The sequence below is a fragment of the Spermophilus citellus genome (genome assembly GCF_964194105.1).
Source record: "Spermophilus citellus genome assembly, chromosome: 15".
Classification (NCBI taxonomy): Eukaryota; Metazoa; Chordata; class Mammalia; order Rodentia; family Sciuridae; genus Spermophilus; species Spermophilus citellus.
The window spans coordinates 61477009-61494980 of record NC_138195.1 but is presented as its reverse complement, the minus strand read 5'-3'; the positions used below and the strand labels follow the sequence as shown (position 1 = coordinate 61494980).

The following is a 17972-nucleotide window of genomic DNA, read 5'->3' as shown; positions in this document are numbered from 1 at the left end:
CTCCTCCTGGCAAACTACCAGGCGCCATCTTGACTTGGTTGTGGCCCTCAACAAATAACATTCACTTTGTTAGAGTTAAAATTAGCTCAAGTAACCAGCACTCAATATGGTCATATCTAGTTACTATGACCTTCACCATTATATCAAGGTGGTGGCTGGCACTATACAAGATGCAGTTGTCTTGTTGAATGGGGAGAAGCAGAGAACTGACAGTTCTTTTTAATGATTCATCTTTCCCAAGCCTTTCCAAAGAATCAGTTTAGATGGAGATTCTTTCTATGACTTTCATAGTTGATCAACTTTCATAGTTTTTAAATTAACTTGCATAATTTACAATATTAAATACAAGTGGCATAAACAGACAGCTGACTTTTGGTGAATTCATGTGGGGTAAAAGTAGAAGCAAACAGGCAAAGAAGAGGCAGAGGGGGTGTATGGATGCAGCAGCAGCCATCAGTTACAGAGGCAATAGGTATCCTAGTACATCAAATTGGCCAAGTGGGTATCAGTTGATACTTTAATTTTAGAACCCAACATGCTTAATATAAACGCAAGTGTGTATGTATAAACACATGTGTACTTGTGCAATATTCTTCAACTTGTATTTTACTGAGGATTGTCATTGCTATTTATAAAATGAGTGGATTTTACATTTTATCAAATGCCTTTTTGGTATTAAAGATTTTAAGTCTTTTCATTTGACTAATATAGTTTTCTCATTTGATTTATTAATGTGATGTAGTATATTGCATTAGAAAGAACTGAAATATCCTAACATTCAGAACTGAACTGTCCTTGAATTCCTGGAATAAGTCTGACAGGGTCATGTTGTTTCGATGGTTTCTTTCTACTAATATTTTATTTGGGCATTTACATTTGTGAGATAAGTATAAGGCTTTCTCTTTTAAATATTAACTTTGATTCTTAAAATGGTGTTTTTTCTCATTGATTTTTTTTTTTAAATTCAGTTAGACCTCTTGCTGTACTTACTCCATTAGGTTTTAGGGTCCTTATATCAATATAGCATAAGTGCATATATTTAAAAGAAAGGCTACTTCTTCTTAACATGATGATTCTATTATTTTTAAAAAATTATTTCTGAAGTGTTTTGAGTCAAATGCTTTGATATCTTAAATATAGCCATGAGGAAAATCATTACTTTTTCAGGGTTTTCCAATTAAAGGGAAGGGCTCTTTTTCACATATATCACAAAGGTAAGGAAAAAAAAAATGGAAGAGGCCAAGTGTAATTTTATGTACACACTCCCTCTCCTTCAATTCCTTTTAGGAAGAACTCTGACAATGAATACATGAATAGATCAACTAAAAGTCACCCCCTTAATATAAGTTGTATTGGTCTTCAAAATAACCACTTTTTGAGTTATAAGATTAAAAATAATAAGCCATGTATATCAAGTAGAAAAGCATTAGTTTTTAAATGAATAAGAAACATTAATATTAGAATCTCTCAAAATATTGAAACATTTGTTTTGGTAAGAGGAACTGAATTTACTGAGCTTAACTACCAAGTCACATTCCCAGACCTTTTTATTTTTTATTTTGAAGGTGGGTTCACACTAAGTTGCTTAAGGTCTCATCAAGTTGCTGAGGCTGGCTTTAAACTTGTAATCCTCCTCCTCAGCCTCTCAAACTGCTGGGATTATAGGCCTTTGTCTCTATTATTTTTCACTTACCCAAAGGATAAACAAACTAGCCTGTTTTTCTTTTAAAATATACCTAAATCCATTAAACTGTTAGCCTGTTTTTTTTTTTTTTAATGTGTCACTAGGTTTTGTTAGTTGTTTTAATGGCTTCAGTGTAAAATAATTATTAAGATCATTGGTTTCTAGCTTCAAATCAAAACAGCAAATCATGCAAAAGTTTTATTTTTATTGTGGATGATAATCTACAAAACGGAAAAAAGTAGTGCTGACAGAGACTGGTCCATTCTTTTCAGCTTTCACACTTAGCTTTTTTGCAAGCTGGAAGAGAATCATCACCCTCTTCTGATGGCCGAGGTTTCTTCACTGTAGAAATAATTCCAAAAGCAGTTTTTCTAGTTTCTATAAAACAGAAATTTGTGTGTGAAGGAAAGACACAATTTAAAGAGAAGTGGCTTAACAAGTATGACTTTGACTTTGGCTGATGGCATTAGCTAATGATAAAACCATAGTGAACTGCTATGGCTGCTGATGCCATTTATGGTCATTATCTTTTTCCTAAATATATACAAATCATATATTACTAACATATAATTTATTCCTAAAGATTACCTCATGGGTAAAAACCTCAGAATAGGATTTTATCTTTTTATAACTTTGTTTTATTTGCTTATTTACTTATTATTGTTATTTTTAATGTAGTTCTGAGGATCAAACCCAGTGCCTCCTACATTCTAGGCAAGCACTCTACCATTGAACCACAATCCCAGCCAGCCCAGGATTTTATCTTTATGGTCATGGTCTGTCTGTAGCATATTATGCAGCCAGAACCCAAATCTCGTATTTGGTAGAAGCTGAACAAATCACAAGAGTGAATATAGCAGTAAGTCAACTGTATTGCTCCTATAGTGTGGGGGGTGGGTGGGCTCATCTCATTTAACAGCATGTAACATCTCTCTCTCATACACACAGGATTAATGTATCTCTGAACAATCAATTGTATTGTACCGCCTATACCCTCATTATATAACAAGTGTCCAATAAATGCTTGTTGAGTAAATGAACAAAACCAAACACACTCTATTTACTTATTTATTTTTTGGTACCAGGGATTGAACACAGGGGTGCTTTACCAAGGAGCCACATCCCCAGCCCTTTTTTATATTTTATTTAGAGACAGGGTTTCACGAAGTTGCTTAGGGGCTTGCTAAGTTGCTGAGGCTGACTTTGAACTTGTGATCCTCTTGCCTCAGCCTCCTGAGCCACTGGGATTACAGGTGTGCACCACCGGGCCCAGTCAAACATACATTTATTGATCCTTTATGTGTTAGTGACAATGGGCAAGGAACAACAGGGATAATTTTAGATGCTCAGATCAAGTTAGCAGCAGAAGTCCACTTAAATTTAGCCAACTTCTGCTAAAACCTACTAATGGGTCAGGTACTGTTACTATGTCATACACAGGGCATAAAGATGCATAACAGACTGTGCTTTTCCTACAATACACTGGAATAAACACATTAAGAGCAAATACAATAGGTATGGGGAAAACCATTAAGAATCATGTGGATAAACCAATAAACTATCTTCTCTAAAAAAGTGACACTATTTGGAATAAAGAAAAAGGTGGTGACAAGGTGAGGAAAGAAAGCAAGGAGACAGAGGTAAGAATAACTTGGGCAAGAATGTGTAGAGGAAATGAAGCTGGAAGGATAGCTTAGGAAAGGTCAGAATGTCACGAAGAGACTCAAACTTTGTCCTTAAGAAATGGAAAGAGATTATGAAGAAGGAAGAAGATACCTTTTAGCTTCAAAGGAGATAAAATGGGGAAAAAAAATGATGAACAGAAATTTAGTTAAGAATTATTTCTTATTTTAAGTAATAAAAGTAAAGTTGGCTCAGAAGAGCTAAGCATTACCTTTCCATTTGTGAGGACTAACTACCAGTTGTTTTAAAAACATTTTAATTTATAAAAGAGACAAAACTGATTTCAAGGACATCAAAATGCCAACACAATGAGAAAACCTCAAACAAACTGTCAATGATTTCTATTTCACCAAATGAAAAATGGTGCATTTATATTTATATCATTATGATTGATAATAGTCTAAAAACAGTTGAATAAATAAAAATACATGAATTGTGAAAACAAGCACTTTATAACATTGTTAATTTCACTAAGAATTATTTTAGTTCCATCTCAGAAATGTTTTATTTTTACTACATGAATATTTTCTCCTTAATTTAGCTGACATAAATAACTGAACAATAAGTTCAATTTATAGCTATCAATTAAAGTAGCTCTTTTAGTGTCTTTTAAAAATATATATATTTTTTATAACAACAAGAAGTTTTATTTGCGTGGAGCTTTTGTTTTAATTTGCTTTTACACAAAGCATTTTCTTTAATCATCTTGCCAAGGAAAACCTACAACTAGCTCTAAAACAATCATTGAAGAGTGTGCTATTTTGTTCAAGAGAGTTAAAGCCTTGATCCTACCAGGTCCATTTCAGTCCAATGGCTGAGGACACTTCATACATTGAAGACTGTGCCCTTGAAACTTTTTACTCACAACCTCCTCAGAATTTCTATTCAGTGTTTTCTGGAAACCTAGAATCTGTCTAGTTCTGATTGCCAGTGGCAAGCCTTTCAATGTTGAAAACCACAACATATTCAAAGTATTGTTTGCCAAGTAAGCATTCCTGCACTGCTTTCAATGACTCCCTCATCATGAGGTTTCTAGACCCTTTAAACACTTATCAGCCATCTTCTGGAAGTGCTCCAGTGAAATGCCATCCTTTTGAAATGTGGCACTCAAAATGATACAGATGCCACCTGAGATTTCATCAATGAAAGTATAATGATACTTTGAATCCTTTTCCTCCGAATCATTTCTCTCTTCTAATGTAACCCATGCTGAATTAGTAATCTTTTTTTTTTTTTGAGATCAAAGGCCATCAACTTTATTTTACTCAAGTCACTTTCTCTACAAACACATTGCTACCAAAAGAGCAAAACAGGAGAGATTTTTTCAGACTATAAAATAAGATTCTACTTTTTCCTTAATGCAGGAAGACACACTACAAATGGGGAGTCAAATGATAGTCCTTTATCTCTAAAATTTATGAATGGAATGCATTTTTTCCAACTAGTTTTTGTGTGTCTTTCAGTATTAATTGGACTTTCTCAATGGCTTTAAGCAACAGAACTAAATTCTCAAGGGCTCTCATTAGTAAAGGCTGATGTTAAAGCATGGGTAACCATTAGCTCAAAGGTGAACCATAGACATTTACCATTATTCATATTGTGTCTGTTTTTTCATAAAGGTCCACTACTCTTTTTGTTTTCTTACAGTGATGATGTTTTCTTATATGATTTATAAGCACTATTAATGAGAGAAAATTTTCATGAGAAATACTTCAATGACTCTGTCAAATATACAGATCATTGCATTCCCCTATAATTTCCATCAATTACCTATTCAGCTATGTATATACCACCCAAAACATACAATCCACTGATATAGTTGGAAGAGCTGAAAGACACAAATTGTGTTAAGTTATTCATTAATTGGAATCCAGGTTACTCTTCATTTAAATACTGTGAATTATAATCTTAAGATACCTCATACTACCATCTCATTCTGATGTCAACTAAAACCAGGGTAACTTTAATTTATTATCTAATTATAATTTATTATATTTTATGATAATCAGAATTTTACAGAAATAGCAGTTATGAACTAGGCCTGTCCTAAACACATTGGTAATGCCACCTGAAGCTAAAGAGTCTTTTAGTTTAGATTCTAGAAAAGCCTCACTTTAAATATCATATGTTAAGTAGTTAAGCCTTTTAAGTCAGATGCAGAAATGTAATTTCACATTTCCTACTTTTCCTTTCAGTTCCCTTTCTTGTTTAGTCTATTTTTGAACACAAGTTATCCAAAATTGTTTTTCCTCTTTTTGCCCCCAGTACTAGAGATTGAATCCAGGGCCTTCCACATGCGAGGCAAGCATTCTATTATTGTACTACCACTCCCAGACCATTATGCACTCATTTAAAAATATACAGAAATAATGGAAGTCCTACCAAAATGTGAACCAACTCTTCCCTAATTTCAAGAATGTCTTGATAAAGATCCCAATTAATTTGATCATTCCCAGAGCTCACATGATCAAGTAAAGATTAACCTAGCTATTCCTATCACGAATAACTTAGTCTATGTAATAACCTATTCTAAACTTTAAGATTCATTTGGATGCTACCACATAAACTGCTTCTTAACCACAGCAACTACTATTAAAAATTACAGAGAATGAAGCAAAACCACAGGTCAAAAATTTAAATTATGTAATAAAACTTATTCTCATTTTCCAAAATTTTGTTATACTTCTATTTAAATTTTTATCATGCGATGAACAAGAAATTTAGTGGGTTAAAGTAGTGGAATTAAGGGTAAGAAAGAAATATATATATATATATATATATATATATACTTTAAAAAATGTGACTTAAAAATAAAGTCTGTACATATACAACAAAAATATAAAAAGAAACACTCTGAGTTGTTATAAATGTAAAAGTTACAGTCCAAGTTTAGTTAGGTGGGTTTTTGAAAATGTATTCACTGTTTCTGTTTTTCTAATAAACAGCTTACCATATATTTCTAACATACCAATTCTCTAAAATAGCAATTTTCATCAAGGAAAGCATATTCCTCTGGAGAGGTGGGATGAGGAAAGATTAGAAGTTATCGAGTGGGCTACAGCACACATATGTAGCTTGAAACAGCATTCAATATTTATTTCTGTAATGCGAAGTATATTCATTCTGCAAACTACAGAAATGACAGCCTGCAATGATGGATATGGGTAAAACAGGTGAGAAAAGATGACCTCAAAGGAACTCTGGAGATAGGATAATAAAAGTAGATAATGGTTCAACTGTCTGATAAAAATGAGTTGCCTCTAACAGGACCATTCAGTTTTTATTGAAAGAACTTGCTCACCTCCGTGGAGAAGTGCTGCTCGGCAATTGGTGGACACTGCAGCCTTAGCATCACTTTCAGATAGTCCAAACAGCAACCCTCTGGTAGCACCATTAAGGATCTCAACTCAAGAGTCAGCTAAGGACACGAAACTAACACAAACATGACACTAAATGCCAGCTCATCTTGTCACATTGAGAGAGACTAATGAATTCTACAGTAGTTCTTACCCCAACTGGAACATGCATCTGAGAAGAGACTTATTTAACTCTTATTTTCTATCTGATGATTAATCCAATATAAAAACAAAACAGAAGGATGAAGCTCTCTACAACAAGAGAAAATTTCTGAAGACATTAATTGGTAAGCTTACAGTAAGAGGTTGAGAAAAAAATCGTATTACACTCTAGTACCACTTCAAATTCTAAATTTCTTAAAATAACATTTCAATAGAAAGTGATTAATATTAATATTAGACTAATGTAAAAAAAACTGAAGAGTCCAATAACCCAAATAACAAATAATCACATTTTAATATTTACAGCTAAAATACCAACTTATTTTTCATGATAAGGTAAAATAATTAAAGTTCAAAACGGGAAATCTCATGTCAAACTAAAGGATACAAGTTTGCCACATCATACGGCCCTCTTATTTCCAAAGGCTAAAATAAAATGAACGAAAAATTGAATATGAGAAGTTATTTAATACCATTTCAATGGCTTTATTTGCAGTGAATTAATAGGATGCCTAAGTATCCAAAATCAAATCAATTACATACATTTAGATCCTCATAGTTTTGATGGGTTTCTTAGGTTTATGAAAATATAAACAAACCTTTAAAAGCATTTGTAACAATATAAAGGAAAACTATATAAACAAAACTTGAAGCCCAGAATTAATGGGGATAAATTTTACCTTTCAGCAATTATTATGAGCAAATGCACAGTTAAAAGAGAAAACATGAAACTCATTATATTACTATTTTAATTTCTCCCATAGAAATCCAACAAAGTTTTCTAACTGGAAGAGCAAAAACAAAGTACTTCATGCTAGACTTACCCTTTCTGCAGCACTGGATATAATTATATTCTACAAAACAGAAAGTACTCACTATTAATCTTAGATAAAGTAAAAAAAAAATCACTGAAATGTCTTATAAACAACCAGTAACCACATTTTAACATTTAAGGCTCAAAAACCAACTTCTTCTAATAATAAGTTAAACAATTCAAGTGAAAAATGAAAGACCTCATGTCAAACTAAAGGCAGCCTATAAAAAGATACAGAACAGGCTTTCTAAACAAATCTTAGTAGACATGAATTAAGTTTAAAAAACTAGTTGAAAAGGTCATATACCCTTAATTCAACTCACTGATAACAAAACAACTGTTATCTAGACTACTCTTTTCATAGTGGTAAATTGCAAATTCCTTATCAAAAGATAAAGGCTTTCAACACATCTTTCCCCTCCCTTTTGCTATTGTTCTGTTGATATTTTTCTTTCCCTTAAAACTTGCAGAGCTCATTGAAATTGAAGAATTTATGCCTGTGCCTTGAGAATTTCCTGCTTTAGGAAAAGGGAATCAGTTTGACAATATCAGGGTATTAAATAAACTGTCAGATTCACATCTAAAACATTCTAAACATTCTAAATTCTAAAATTTATGGAACCATACCTTTCCTTTGCAGATCTGCATCAAATTGAGGGCATTGGAAATTGTGTACCTTCTCATTGTGGAGTCTTTGATGGCAGGACTATAGACAAGTTCAAAGCCCAGGCCTCGGTCAATTGCCTTCACAGGAAATAAAGAAAAGAAACTGTCTAGGATGAACATACACTGTCTTATTTAATTTTCACTTAAGTCTCCACTCCATCTCTACCACCCATCTCTTACACATCAAGGTATAGCCTTAAACAAAGGCAGATACGCACCCAAATGGCAACACCAACAAGAAGAAAACAGCTCTGCATTGAATTTGATCCAGAGTTTACCTTAGCTGTGGGGAAGCTGATTTTATATATATAAACAGGAATTATGAAGAGGCTAAGGAAAGCAAAGTCCCAGTGGGATGGCAGAAGAGCCACTCCATGAACTATGGAAAGGAAAAAAAGATGTGTTTCCCTAAATATAGGGTAAATTAAGTGCAAACATAGTAAAAAACAAAACAAAACAAAACAAACAAACAAACAAATAAAAAACAAGTACTTTGGCTTAAGAATGAAGAAAGGAAGAAAGAGACAAATGAAGATTTCAGGAACACCTACAGAATGGTAAAGCCTTTCCGGTAAGTCATTTATTACAAACTAAGTGGAATGACAGAATAATAGTCATGGTTCACTGAGGGATGACTATGTGCTAAGCACTGTACTAAAGTAATGCTATGTATATATTTAACGCTTATAACACCTTTATAGAACACTATGGCAGAGATGCTCATTTCTCAGATTGATGGCATATCCCAGAAAAAAAAAAAAAAAAGATGGAAGAAGCTGGGACCTTGAGGATTTTACCCAGCTCACCATACAAGCATGGCTTTTTTTTTTCTTTGTTTGTTTAAAGAGGGGGGGGGGAATTTTTAATATTTATTTTTTAGTATTTGGCGGACACAACATCTTTGTATGTGGTGCTGAGGATCGAACCTGGGCCGCACACATGCCAGGCGAGCACGCTACCACTTGAGCCACATCCCTAGCCCAATGGCTTTTTTTCATAGGAAAAAAAAAAAAGTTCTCTCATTTAGTGTATTTTTAATACATAGGGATTTCTAGGTAAGAAAGCCTGGAAGGGATGGAAATGGGATTGAAATGAATTTCAATGCTATTGAGCTTCCCAGGTGAGTGACTCATCCATTCACAACAGATGTTTTAAGCCCACTATGTATAAAAGCTCCCTTCTAGGAGCTTATACTTTAGAGGGGGAGACCATCAAATATATAAAGATCTAAAATTTCAGCTGTAATACATATTATTAAGGAAGAGTCTGAAAGTGGGTATGGAGAAATTAAGTAAATCATAGCAGAAGGAACATTTTTGAGAGAAGAAAAGTAGGCTTGGAGCACAGTGACATGTAGGGGATTGGGGATATAGCTCAGTGATAAAGCAGTTGCCTGTTCAACCACTAGACCTATAAAACAAAAACAAACACAAACAAAAAACAAAATGGAAGGCCTGCGGGTGGAAAAGAAAGGAGGAGGGGAAACCTTGTGGTGAGAGGTGAGGCTAAAGAGGATAGGAAGGACCAACTTATATGGGCCTTAATAATATATGGTGACAAAGATTAATCCTAACAGCAAGGGGAAATGTCTAAAGGATTTTTAGTATGGAGGTAATAATTAGACTCCCAGTTACAAAAGTCACACAGGCTGTGGTGTTGTTTGGAATGAATAAGGAAGGATGGTAGGCATGGTCTGGGCAGGACAGTCCAAGTCTGTGGCTGGCAAATGAGCTTATATTACCCAGAGGATGAGTTAGAACTCATCCAGGTGAGGCTGCTGAAGTCTACCCTTGAGTGTTTACAGGGAATGAAGAAACTTGTCTTCAGAACTGCCCACCTTGACTTACCTCTGGTGTACACTGAGGGTCCCTTCTACATTTCCTTCCTGAACACAGATTTCCTTCTTTCCATCCCCAAATCTTCCCTTTTCCCCAGGCCTAAGGCTCTCAAATTTATATTTTCCTACATATCTGGTATTACTTTAGTTGGAATTTAAATACTATTTTCTAAACTGCGACTTTTCTCTCTCCCCTTACTTTTGAAAAATTTCCCCCACTTCTAAATCTTTGGCTTGTGTTGATTATTTCTAGGAATGACATTTGTTATAACACTCTTGGTACCATAATTAAATCTATACCTCCTTCTTCCCGCCTAATTTATAAACTCAGGGCTGGTGTCACAACACCTCTTTGTAACACCCAATTGTCTTTTATCCAAATAGAAATATTTTTATATTTTGAGTGAATAAATAGTAGTTTATGGAAAAGAGGTCATGACAATGACCAGGTACAAGGGTGAACTTGGCTAACTAAAATTCACAGATAAATTAAAAACATCTCTTTTAGTCATGTTATCATCTCCTTCGCTATTTCTTTTACCAAAACTACTAATTAGTCTAAGGAATCTACTTCTTTTCCTCATTTCTCTAGTTTTGGGACTAAAACACAAAGCAGTAGAATAAAGAAGATAAGTGAGTGATTTAGAGCTGGATGATCAGATCCCAAAATATTCCTAATTGACTGAACCTAAATTTCTAAACCCTTGTGGGGATCAGAGCAAATTAAAAACTCATTGTGAGGTAGAGGAGACAAAAATAAAGATAAAATTATCAGCTTAATTCTTTAAAAAAAGTTATGATATTAATCTTGGTACATTAATCAAGTTCACTTTAAAACTGGCAAGAATACTCTTGAGAAAGAAAAATAAAAGATAATGTGCCATTGAAGGTTGTGCACATTTCTCTCATAATACCTTATTTAAAATCTTTAGATGAATAAAATTTATACTCATTACCTGTACTCCTGTTTCTAAGACCATTTTAATGTAAATCACTGTATACTCATCAAATGATTGTTCATAATAGCCTCTTCATAAAGAATGACAGTGCTTGCTTGATTGGCTTTTGTTCCCATGTCTGACCAAAGGTTCTGCAATAGGCAATGCTTAGATTTCTTTACTAATGAGAATAATAGTCATAAAGATGCTACCAAGGGCAGGTGTGTAATACTTGAATTAAGAGAAAATGGCCATAAAATTCAAGTATAAAAACTTAAGCAAAGCTGTAGACAAAGAAGAGAAGAAAACAGGGAGTTTATTACTAGGATAATATTCTGTCAATTTCGTAAAAAAAAATAGTTTTTTAATTGAATTCAAATGGATGACAATACATATTTGTTCACAAGAGCCGCATATTAAATAAAAATAAGAAAACAATAGTCTTATGTGCATCTCTGCTTTTATTTGCCCCATCCTCACCTCCCGTGACTACTTTTATTAACTTCTTGTCTTCTTCCAGTTTCTTCACGCAAACATAAGCAATTATGAACATGTATTATTTTTCTTTTTCTTACCTTAAAGGTAGCTTTGTCCTGAAAGCTTTACCATGTCAGGCCACAACCTCTATTCTCTTTATAGCAGCATAGTATTACATTGTAAAGATACAGTGTATATAATGTTTAACCAAGCCTCTACTGATAGATTTGAGTTGTATCAACTACTTGTAGAATAAACACTAATGTGGGTTTGCTGGATATTATAAATTGTGTCCCCAACCATAACAAATATATCTTATTTGAAAATAGAGTCATTTGGGGAAGAATAAGGAGGGTGGTTATAATCAAACTATGTTATGTGCATATATGGAAACATCACATAAAAAAGATTAATTTGTACAATCAATATGTGCTAATGATTAAATAAACATATATATATATATATATATATATATATATATATATAGTGATGACCATGTGAAGACACACAGGGAGAACATACTGTAAATAAATACAAAGGCAGAGATTGGGGTTAATGCAGCAAACAGCCAAGGAATAACAGTCAAAGATTGTTAGCAAAATCACCAAAAGATAGGAAGAGGTAAGCAAGGCTTACCTACAGGTTTGAAGGGGAACACAATCCTACTGATACCTTGATTTTAGACTTCTATTCTCCAGAATTGTGAGACAATAAATTGCTGTTGTTTTAGACTTTTTTTTTTTTTTTTTTTTTTTGTGGCACCAGGGATCAAACCAGGGGCGTGAGAAGGCAAGTACTTGCTAGGCAAGTACTCTATCATTAAGCCATATTCAGCCCTTAAATTTCTGCTGCTTTAAACCACTTGAGTTTATGGTACTCAGTTATAGAAGATCTAGGAAACTAATATACTAGGTAGAGGATAGTTTATTTTTGATTTTAATAGTTGTTGCCAAATTACCCACTCCCCTCAGGAACTGTTCTGATTTACACTATTACAAACAAAGTATGAGAATGCCTATTTTCCCAAAGCATTATGACACAGTGTATAGGCAGATTTTAATATAAATTTAAATATGAATTTGTCTTATAGTGAATTTAAATATCTTTTCTTCCTTTTTCTCTTTCTTTTTGTTTTGGTGGTGCTGGGAATCAGACCCAGAGACCCTAAATGCCAAGCAAGCATTCTACCACTGAGTTACATCCACAGCCCTTAGGCTACTTTTCTTATGTTTAAAGGACAATCTGTATTTCCTCTCCTATGAAATGTCTTTTAACATTCTTAATCCATTTTTTGTATTGTTTATTCTTTTTCTTTTTTAAAAAAAATTTCTCAAGTAACTAAAGATAACTTGAAGTCACTGTTAATGGCAATAACATTAAAAAACAAAAAGATAAAGCAAAGGTAAAGGTATGTGGTGCTTAAAAAAAATCCTTCTCAAAACACAAATGAATAAAGATCATGGTTTTTTTTTTCCCTCTCTCTCTTCAATTCCATGATTCCCCATTCACAATGCAGACCAGGCACAGGGCCTGGGCTGGGTGTACATGCGGTATGCTTACTCTACCTTCTCTTTCTATATTGTCAGTGTAAGAACACAGCCTGTGGTAAGTACCAGGAGGCCTAAAGATCATGTTTTAAAATATGAAATTATTCTGTGTTTAACAAAGAGTTCAGATGTAAAATAACTTTACATAGCATTTCAGAATGATAGATTTGGAATCAAAACAGTAAAAATCCCTAGCCAACTCTTTTGAGAGAAACATTTAACCATGAGTCACAAACTACCTGAGGCTCAATTTCACTACCTGCATATGGAGATAATGAACATCCACCCCACTTCAATGCTACTGGGCCACAGCAGGCGTGAAAGTGCTTTTGCTATAAAATGCTGAGGAAGTCACTTGATAATCCACAAAAAGCAGTCGAATCCAATTTTTTTGGAAATATATCTATCACATAGTAGAGCTGAGATTGCCATACAAATTAATTAAAAATTCCAGAAGAGGTTTGTAGAAGATTTTGTAAAAATCTGCACAACTGATATTATGGAGCCCTAAGCACATGGTGAAGATGACAAAAAGACCTAGTGCTGTTGAGTGCTGTCAAGTGCACAAATGGAGCATTTTGGTATAAACGCTGGGTGCTCCAGCTCCTAGTCCCTAATCTCAGTTTTCTGAGCTGATAATTCTCACATGGCTTTTGGCCTAAAGGTAAGACTAATGAATTACCTATCTTAATACTCTCGCTTTTCACTATCACTAAAGAAAAGGACACCAATTTAGATCTGTGTTGTTTTCTTATGTGCTGAATAATGTGATCCTTATAAAGCTAACCTGTCAACTTCTCATGGTCAAAGACAAATTTATCCTCAAAGCCATGGGAACATGGAAGGACCAAGAATTAACACTGAACTATTATCCATATGCACTAAATGATGGTTTCACAATGAGTATATCTCCAATAGTTCCGTACCAACATTAGACATGATATTGCAAATGATAAACACACCTATGCAACAACTATTATTTGCCCTGGACAATCAACTGGATACCTGTGTGTTTAGTTTTCTCTTTTAAGTGAATAAAGAATAGGGACTTTTCTGCTACTTGACCAATTCATACCACAGTCTACTTCTATACTAGATGAAAACTAATCTTATGCAAGCCTTTCTTTCCACTCCATAATCTAGTTTTTATTAAACAACATATGTAATATGTTCACAAGACTTTTTTTAAAGCAGACACTGTGTTAAATATTGCACATCGTTCCTGTCAAATTTTTTACTTGCAGAATTCTTGAGTTGAAAAATGTGGGAATTATGCCAAAAATACCCATCACACAATAGCAGCTTTCCTGCACCTCCAGATGGAATGGGGAGGGGCTGGGATGTCCTGGTGCTTTTGCATCAAGTGCCACACTCCTGGTCATGTTGCTTCAGTGCCCCACTTCCTCAATGCATATACTTCCTGCTCAACACTGACAGCAACTTAGGCCAGATTCCCAAGCTGCACCCAGATACATCAAGTTAGAAATATACCAATTCAAGGAGAAAATTTCAAGAAAGACTTTTAGGCAAGATATTGGGAGTAGTTAAAAAAAGGCCTATGCACAGCTGGTATGCTCTAGAAGCTTGCAATCTGGTTTAAATTGAAGGCGAGTTCATAAGAAATTCAATTAAAAGTCCTCACCAAAATCAGCACTGGGAATCTTACCATTGTCATGGAACATGAGGAATTATGAGCTGTGCATTGCTGTCCTCTCCAATGACTTGGCCTCAGCATCACATGCCACTGATTTCTCCCAACCAACACATGGTATCATGTGTGAACTTATTCAGGCAGAGCCACCTAGAAGATGGCCTTCCTAGTTCATTAAGGTGAAGAAAAAGGTGAAAAAGTTGTAGTTCAATAATAATTTGCAGAGTGGCTGCAATGCCTAACTCTGGAGATGCTATTTGTGTAGGAATGGGTTGGCAGACTGAAGCTGGTAAAAAGCTAAGGCAAACTTCTAAAGACAGATTGCTACTTCTGGAGAGAAAAAAATATATGAGGCCAACAAGACTTACTGTCCTAAACCTAGGTACTGTATTAATTTGTGGCTTTTATCATAATTACTTGAGGCACACATCAGAGGTCTTACTTTACAGACAACCAATGAGAACAGACTTAACCCTGTGACTGAAGAGTTAAATGACCTCTTATTAGTTTTCATTATCCCATATTTTATAAGTGGGCTCAACAGTACACAGAGCTTCAAACTCCAAAATGTGATGATTCAGGTGTAAGTGTTTCTTCATTTACTTAGAAGTATTAGTACAGGCATGGGGAGACCAGTGATTCAAGTTCAGCCAATACTAAACTTGTTCAGAGGTCTTCATTAACCAAAAAAAAAAGAGCTGTATTTAGCAGCATATTTTCAGGGGTAGTAAATAAGTAAATAAATTTTTCTATGCCAAACAGATCCATTTTTTTCCCCTCATTATCTCTTCTTAATACTCAGCATCAAGTCAGTTCCTTAGGAGAAAATGGAAACAAAAATCTAGCAAGTAAGCAGGATGTGATGGCACATGCTTATAAACCAAGTGATTTGGGAGGCTGAGACGAGCCTGGGTAATTTAGTGAGACCCTGTTTCAAAATCAATAAAATGGGCTGGGAATGTAGCTCAGGGGTGAAACACTCCTGGGTTCTATCCCCAGTTTATTTTGTTCTATCCCAACAAAATAAAACAAAAAACAAAAAAGTCAAACCAAACCAAAACAAAAACAAAAAAACCCAACAATCTAGGGAGTAATGATTTTAAAGAGACAAAAGAATAAGGAATTAACCACTTTGAAAAAATTAATATTCCAATTCTGAAAAAATAGGGTATGTAATTTGGATTATATTTGCCAAACTTTTTGCATGGATAGTAGTTTTTGAGAACAAGATTGAGTTTTAGAAGCCACTGTTCTAAAATAGTATTCCTAAGATCTTGTTCCCAAAGCAAATAGTTAACATATTTGTTGACCTCATAACTATCAAATAGTTACTAGTATGAAATAATGTCACCTTTAGAATGGAAATGGAAGGGGACTGAAACTTTAGAGAGCAGTATGACAGATATAAGATGAAAGGTATAGGAAAACAAGAAAAAACTATGTAGATGGGTGAAAAAGAAAATTCTGTAGCAACAGGGAAGAATATTTTGGTGCCAATACCATGCTGTTTTTGTTACTATTGCTCTGTAGTATAGTTTAAGATCTGGTATTGTGATGCCTCCTGCTTCACTTTTCTTGCTAAGGATTGCTTTGACTATTCTGGGTCTCTTATATTTCCAAATGAATTTCATGATTGCTTTTTCAAGTTCTACAAAGAATGACATTGGGTTTTTAATAGGAATCACATTGAATCTATATAACAGTTTTGATAGTATGGCCATTTTGACAATATGAACTCTGCCTATCTAAGAACATGCAAGATCTTTCCATCTTCTAAGGTCTTCTTCAATTTCCTTAGCTTTGTTTTTAGTTCTGTAGTTTTCGTTGTAGAGGTCTTTCACTTCTTCTGAATTCCAAGTATTTTGAACACGTGGCCACACTGTTATTACAAAAGCAACCCTGGGCTCTTGTGTGAGCTAGCATGCTTCAGTGCAGATTATAATTTTGCATAATTCATGCCCAGGTGATTCCATGACTTGCTCCTTACCCCTTTTGAGTTTGCTAGTATCTCAAGGACTCTCTGTGTATTATCATTTTTATTATTATTATTTACTTTTCCTATCTTTCTTGACTGTTCTGTCTCCTTAATATTCAAAGTTCAGGATATAAGCACCCATTATTATTAGTTACCCTCTTAAAAAACATTGTTCATAAATTTTAATTTCTAAGGCTTTTCAGAAACATCTTGATACTTTTTATTTTAGCTTGCAAAAATAAAATCATCTTCTCTAAAACTGTTTCTTCTTACCTAGTTTTTATTTTTCCCTCTTGAATGTTGATTTCTTCTATTCCTTTCCAATATGCTAATGTAAGTTTCTACAGACTCAAATATACAATGGAAAGGGTAACACTTACCACATTAATAGGAGGTCTTTTGAAGTAAAATGGTAGTTTCTCTGTTACAGTTATGCAGACTAAATCCACATCTAAATGCGTGCAAGCAACCTATTAAGAAGAAAAAACAAATAAGGCAAAATGAAAAATGTGTACAAGTAAAGACAAGATATGGTCAGACCTGAATAAAGAGAAACATGGATAGGTATGGATCCCTCTATGCTTGTTATTGTGGTTTGTGTTGAAATACACCTGACCCATTACAAAGCCGATTGTTTAGCCATTCCCTCAGGTTTGATTTGAATGGTTTAACTGTGACCCAGCTGAAGCTGAGAGACATGTCTATAGATGCTCCTCAAAAGACAAGACCTGGGGACCGTCTAATTCAGATGGTCTTCTACAATGGGATGGGTTATTGAGGCTCAATATCTAAGGGATTACTTCAGATTGTTCCAGAAAGAAGAAATTGTTTTGAAATCTAAGGAAGCAGTAAGTCAAAAGGAATGTATGCATGGTACATTTGTTCCACAAACTATTTATTGAGGAATTGTCCTTTTTATCAGGAATTGTCCCAAGCCTATCACTCCAATCAGTCTATTTAGTGGCTAAAGAAACATAACATGGAACTACTGATAGCATTTTGTTCAAATAATAGAAACAGTTGATATAAATGGAAGAAGCAGAGCTGTTACAAATCAAATAACAATGAATGTATTTTTGAAGTTTTAATTTCCCTTTCATTTGATCTAATTTTTGATATTATTGATTAATAGTCTGTATTTTCTTCTAAAATAAAAACATCATACTAAATTAAAAACTAAGC

General features: G+C 34.1%; 1 protein-coding gene across 2 annotated transcripts in view; it reads right to left on the bottom strand.

The window, feature by feature from the left end:
* Window positions 1-850: 850 nt before the first annotated feature.
* RPP30 (ribonuclease P/MRP subunit p30) overlaps window positions 851-17972 on the bottom strand; it is a 30612-nt gene continuing 13490 nt past the window's right edge. For both annotated transcript variants that reach the window (XM_081268546.1, XM_081268547.1), the window contains 6 exons: window positions 17171-17260; window positions 8327-8443; window positions 7710-7739; window positions 7274-7311; window positions 6669-6748; window positions 851-2062 (listed from right to left, as the gene is read on the bottom strand). In XM_081268546.1, coding sequence (XP_081124672.1) covers window positions 1953-2062; window positions 6669-6748; window positions 7274-7311; window positions 7710-7739; window positions 8327-8443; window positions 17171-17260 — 465 coding nt within the window. In that variant the 3' untranslated portion in view covers window positions 851-1952. The remainder of the gene's footprint in view (window positions 2063-6668; window positions 6749-7273; window positions 7312-7709; window positions 7740-8326; window positions 8444-17170; window positions 17261-17972) is intronic.